This window comes from Saccopteryx bilineata, chromosome 5 (genome assembly GCF_036850765.1).
Source record: "Saccopteryx bilineata isolate mSacBil1 chromosome 5, mSacBil1_pri_phased_curated, whole genome shotgun sequence".
NCBI lineage: Eukaryota > Metazoa > Chordata > Mammalia > Chiroptera > Emballonuridae > Saccopteryx > Saccopteryx bilineata.
Genome location: NC_089494.1, coordinates 31,359,090 through 31,365,089, shown reverse-complemented (window position 1 = coordinate 31,365,089; position 6,000 = coordinate 31,359,090). Strand labels below are relative to the sequence as shown.

Here is a 6,000-nt window from a genome sequence, read left to right as displayed (position 1 = left end):
TTATTGTGTGGATTCAGTGTAGTAATGCCTTTGGGTTTGTCAGTAATTTTAATTTTAAGTGGTCAGATCATAAAAGATTTTTTTTAAAATCATATACAATTTATATAGTCATGTCCCCAAACACCACAGCATTTAATTATTGTAAAGAATTTCATTTTTATTTCCTGAGTTAATATATAATACCTATTTTTCTGTATTAATATGGCTTGGAAAGTCATCAGGCAAGATTCCTGACCGCCCCTCACCCGTACTTTCCTCCCCCTCCTCATCCATTCCGTTCCCTTTGCTTAGAGCCTGCGGTTCCCTCCTGCTGCTCCCTGGAGGGACGCGCCAGTGGTGGAGGTGGTGAGGTTGCGCGGAGGGGACGATCCTGAATGGCTAACTCTGCTAAGCTGATAGCAATTCCGTTCCTTGACAATGGCCTGGATGGTAAGTAGATATTGAGCATTTTTTACTTTGGGCTCTTTGACTTATTTTATAGCCCAATTTCAAATATGTTGTTTCTAATCTTTCTACCGTTTGCCACAGTTCTGAAGGAAGGCAGGCTAACAGTGTGCCAGTCCTGTGGCCTCAAGAATTAGATACCTCCTACCCCATGTTTTTGCTCTGGCAGAAAGTGAAGAGATGAATTCTCAGGTGGGATAGCGGTCACATGTACCCTTTTTGGGGAGGTTGCCGAATACTTATTTGGTAGAAAATGTTGTCGGCCTAGAAGGGTGGAACCAGATTTGATCTCTAAAGTGTGATAATTAACCGACCTCTCTTTAATTTTTTAAAAAACAGGATATTGCTGCTCAGGTGTGTTACATTTGTGGTCTTATTGGGTGTTCTTCCTAAGATCTGTGCTGGCACGAGCCATAGAATCACATTCTCAAATAATGGCCAAGCTTCCTTCCTGCCTCTGATTAGACTCTCTCTAAGCCATGTAATCCAGGCAATGAAACTGCAAAATGTACTTTGCCTAAAAATCATTCCTGTTCATCACTCAAAAATTTCAGAGAACATTTTATTTAAGACTATGAATGGAACCTTCATTTTCATGGGGCCTCTCTTGATTTCTTTAGATAGTGAGTTCCTCATCTGTCTTTCACTTCCCATTAGAAACTGCTGATGTGACTTTTATTCTTTTCTTGTATACTTATTACTCTTTGTAACTTCTATAGAGCTCCTTTTTATATTTTCTTCTGTTTCTTTGTTTTGTTGAATATTTTCAAAGTGTTAAGTGTCAACACCAATTAATCTCAACCATGTGTCTTTAATCTTTTCAGAATGGAGCTCTAAGTTCCTTATGTCTACACTGCTCACAAAAATTAGGGAATATTTTATAGCTTCATATTCATTTTGAAATATCCCCTAATTTTTGTGAGCAGTATATAAGCAGAGAGCTCTGTGGTTTGCCAAAATTTCAGTCAGTAAGGAAGAGCCCCTTTCTCCACTCTATTTTATGTTATAGCTGTCTCCCTTTGTTGCTGTATGACACTGATACTGTGAGAGCACAAGACTTTGGGGAAATGAAAAATGGCTCTTGTCATCAAAACTTGAGGACCCTCGCTTTCTAGAAAACCCACATAATTCTATTCTCATAAAACTACCTGCCTTTCTAAAATCCTTGCGATTTAAGAATACATTTCTCTAAAACCACATCTTACCTTTTTATTACACTTCCATTTTATTCTTAAATGTCAGGATTTATATTTCAAATTCTACTGTAAAAGAGGTTATTATTTTTAACACTAGTTTATCCACCTTTTCTCTAGCTCCAAAAAAATAGACTCAGAAAGGAAGCACCTCTTCTTCCTCTGATACCATGATCCTCCAAAGCTTATGAGTCAGGGGCGATCGTCAAAGATAGATGTGCTGGGGTCTGTGTGTGCACCTCTGTCTCTCTTTTACCCAGACCTAGAAATCCCAGAAATTCAGTGGTGACAGATTGTGATGGTTAATTTTGTGTCAACTTGTCTGGGTCATGGTTGCTCAGATATTGGGCCAAATGTTATTCTGAATGTGTATTTCCAGATGAAGGCAACATTTAAATTGGTAGAGTAAAGAAGATTACCCTCTTTAATGTGGGTGGGCCTCATTCAATCAGTTGAAGGCTTTACTAGGAAAAAGGCTGACCTTCCTGTCAGTAAGAAAGAACTCCTCCTGTCTGATTGACTCGACTGGGGACATTGTGTTTTGTTTTTGTTTTTTTTTCCTGCTTTAGAACTTGAACTGAAACATCAACTCTTCCTGGGTCTGAATCCTGCCAGTGTTTAGACCGAAACTACACATGGGCTCTTTTGAGTCTCCAGCTGTTGACTACAAATCTTGGGATTTTCAGCCTCCATAATGGTGTGAGCTAATTCCTGATATTCTCTCCCTCTCTCTTTCTCTCTCTCTCTCTCATCCTAATGGTTATATTTACCTCTTTAGGTTGCAATGAGAATCTTGATTTTTAGATTTTCATGATAAACCCTGTTAGGGTTTATAGTCTTAGGGTTTAGAGCTTGGATCACTTGTTTTAGTATGAAAACTTGAATTTGAGACATGGTTTTTAATCCCATCTTTGCCACCAACTAGTTGCATGATTAGGGACAAGTTACTTCTCTCTGTGGTTCAACTTATTTATCCACTATATGAAGAAATTGTATTAGCTTATCTTTAATGTCACTTTAATCACTGATTCTATGGTTTATAAAACTACAATGATCAATATTCATTCAAATTATCTTTATAAAATGAAATCTGAGAGGGAGTTGATGAGAATAAAGGGAAAGATAGGGAATCTCCTAGGAAATGTGTGGAAACGGTATCTGACTTCTTATCTTTCCAAGGATTCCCTTTGTTCTTCCCCTCATCTGCCCAGAATTCATTATCATCTGGACTGATTAGAACGTAGGCTTTGGACTACAGGTTACTGAAAACACTAGTGCATTTAAGTGTCTATATCTTGTTTCTACCTGTGGCCTTCTGTCTCTGTCTCCTTGTATTGGTTCATATGGTAATATGGTTGCAGTAGCATCTTGGGAACAAAAGAGATGAGGGAACTTCACTTAAAGCCTTCAGTAGATTTTCTCTTACATCTCATTGGCTAGAATTAGATCACATGCCCTCGTCAATAGTAGCTACTGACAAGGGGCATAAAGTGTTATTGTGGGTTAGACAGAAGTTTGGCAAATTATAGCCTATGGGTCAAACTCAGCCTGTGGCCTATTTTTATAAAACCCATAACCTAAAAAAGGTTTTTACATTTTAAAAAAGTTATAAAAAATAAATATGCAAAACAAAGAATATATGACAGGGTCTTATGTAGTTAAAAACCCTAATATATTTATTATCTGGCCCTTTACAGCAATAGTTTGCTGGCCCTTAGCTTAGATGGATTACAATCTACCTCTAGATTTGAGAATGGTGTCAACTATCCCCTGAGTTGCATGGAGGGCAGGGTTGAATATCTGAACAGTCTGTAAGAAGGAAGAAGGGAGAAATAGATGTTGGTTGTATTGGCAGCCAATTGAGTTCACAACAGTACCTCTTCTTAGCCTCTCCACCTCTCTCTGGTGTGGGGGTGAGTCTGCACTGCCAAACTGAGGCACTGGCAATGATCTGCCAAGTCCAAGATCTGAAGATATTCTTTCTGAGAATTAGTTTTCCAGATGGAAAGTATGTCTCCTGAATGTTCTGCTTTCTCTGTTTATTTATTTATTTATTTTTTTAAGATAACTTTTTTGTCTTTTAATTTTTTTTTCCAATATTTCCAAAGCTGGAAACGGGGAGGCAGTCAGACAGACTCCCGCATGCGCCCGACTGGGATCCACCCGGCACACCCACCAGGGGGCGATGCTCTGCCCCTCTGGGGAGTCGCCCTGCTGCACCCAGAGCCACTCCAGCACCTGAGGCAGAGGCCACAGAGCCATCCTCAGTGCCGGGGCCATCTTCGCTCCAATGGAGCCCCGCCGCGGGAGGGGAAGAGAGAGACAGAGAGGAAGGAGAGGGGGAGGGGTGGAGAAGCAGACGGGTGCTTCTCCTGTGTGCCCTGGCCAAGAATCGAACCCGGGACTCCTGCACACCAGGCCGACGCTCTATCGCTGAGCCAACTGGCCAGAGCCATGCTTTCTCTGTTTATAAACAGATTTTCAGGTAACGATTAGCTCTGCTTTTTCCTCTGGAAATTTGAAGAAAGTATTTTAGAACAGAGACATCAACATGCTCTCTTAGGCACACACTCTCACACATATATAAACATGCTGACACATGCAAAGCTATACAAAGAATCGCCCATCTGAGCTGCTCACTCAGAGACCATTCAACAAACTTGTGCACACTACTATCATGGTTTTTAAGGGGAAAAGCTAATTTCAGTCCTGGTTTAGTTTTGCCTAAGTCTGGGTTGTTCTAGGACTAACTGAGCCTGCATTTAACTGATAATATTTCTAATTAGGCACATGAGCTCTTTTCTGAGATCTTTGTATCCCACTCAGTATAATTGGTTGTTAAATATGCCTAGAAGCAAATAAGACACTGTAAATACCCTTTGAAAGTGTTGATCTTTGAGCATTGTTTATGACCCTAGAAGAGTTTGTCTTAGAGATTAGAATTCACAGACATAAAGAGTTGAATACTAATAAGCATTCATTTTCTTTAAAACTATTATTGACTTTGGCGTATCATTCCTTATTCTGCAGTGCTATAAATTCTTAGAACCAACTGAAGACTTCGTCATCACAGAGTCTGCGTAGCTGGCCAAGAATAGTGACAACAAGACAGCCTAGCTATGCCATGAGAAATTTGTAGTTGAAATGTATTCTACACATGCTCTGTATATTGAGCAAGGATACTGTTTTCCCTGCCCTCTAATAAGACTTTCAAGAGGGAAGTAAATATCAAGCACTTTAAAGAGATTATTTATAAAGCAAAGCAGCTTTTAGTTATTTATTAATTCATTTAATAAATATTTATTTGCTGCACTGACAGATGGCAAGTCCAGTTCTAGGCATTGAAATGTACCAGGAAAGAAGCAGACAAGGGTTCCTGTCCTCATAGGACTCACACAGGGTAGGCTGGAAAAAAACTTAAGAGTGGTGATATCTGCATGGTATTAAAGCTATGAGACTGGGTAGGATCACTAAGGAAGTGAATGTAGATCGACTAGAGATTTCCAAGGACTGAGCAGCACTCCAATAACATGCAGTAAGAAAGAAAAGCTACTCAGGATGTAGGAAATCCAGGAGAGTGAGGGGTTCTGTAAACTAAATGAAATGTTTCAAAGAGGAGAACATATACAAATGTGTTAGATGTTAGTAGATGAGTACAATGAGGGCTCAGTATTACCCATAGAATTTCATGACACGAGGTAATTATTGATCCTGAAAACATCAGTTTTGGTGGAAGGGTGAGGAGAAAGGTCTTGACTGATGCACGTTCAAGACTGAGTGAAAAGAGAGAAATAAATGGCCAAAATTATAAAATAAATAAATCTCTATCAGAGCAACATTCAGTAAAGAATATTATTTACTTGCTTTTTTTGTTCATTTATTCTGTAATACCAATATTGTAACTATAATCAAAATCTGAAGGCTGTTAGATAAAAATACCAGTTTTCAACAATTCTTAAGGTGCTGTTTTATTTTTTTTAAACCTGGAATTTTAGACAAAGATTGTAATGGTTGGGATACTCATTTGGCTGCTGTAAGAAAGGCCAAAATAGCAGTCGATCAAACAATATGAAAATTTCTCTTGACCCTGGCCAGTTGGCTCAGTGGTAGAGCATTGGCCTGGTATGTGGATGTCTTAGGTTTGATGTTCAGAGCACACAGGAGAAGTGACCATCTGCTTCTCCACCTCTACTCCTTCTTTCTCTCTCTCTCCCTCTCTCTTCCCCTCCCGCAGCCATGGCTTGATTGGTTTGATTTGAGCACATGAGCCCAGGGCACTGAGGATGCTTGGTGGAGCCTCTGCCTCAGGTGCTAAAAATAGCTCAGTTGCAAGCATGGCCCCAGACAGACAGAGCATTGGCCC

The 6,000-nt window shown here is 39.7% G+C and overlaps 1 protein-coding gene across 1 annotated transcript in view; it reads left to right on the top strand.

The window, feature by feature from the left end:
* Positions 1-297: 297 nt before the first annotated feature.
* Positions 298-6,000, top strand: part of ICOS (inducible T cell costimulator) — a 75,775-nt gene continuing 70,072 nt past the window's right edge. Inside the window, exon 1 of the mRNA XM_066280163.1 lies at positions 298-429. Coding sequence (XP_066136260.1) covers positions 375-429 — 55 coding nt within the window. The 5' untranslated portion in view covers positions 298-374. The remainder of the gene's footprint in view (positions 430-6,000) is intronic.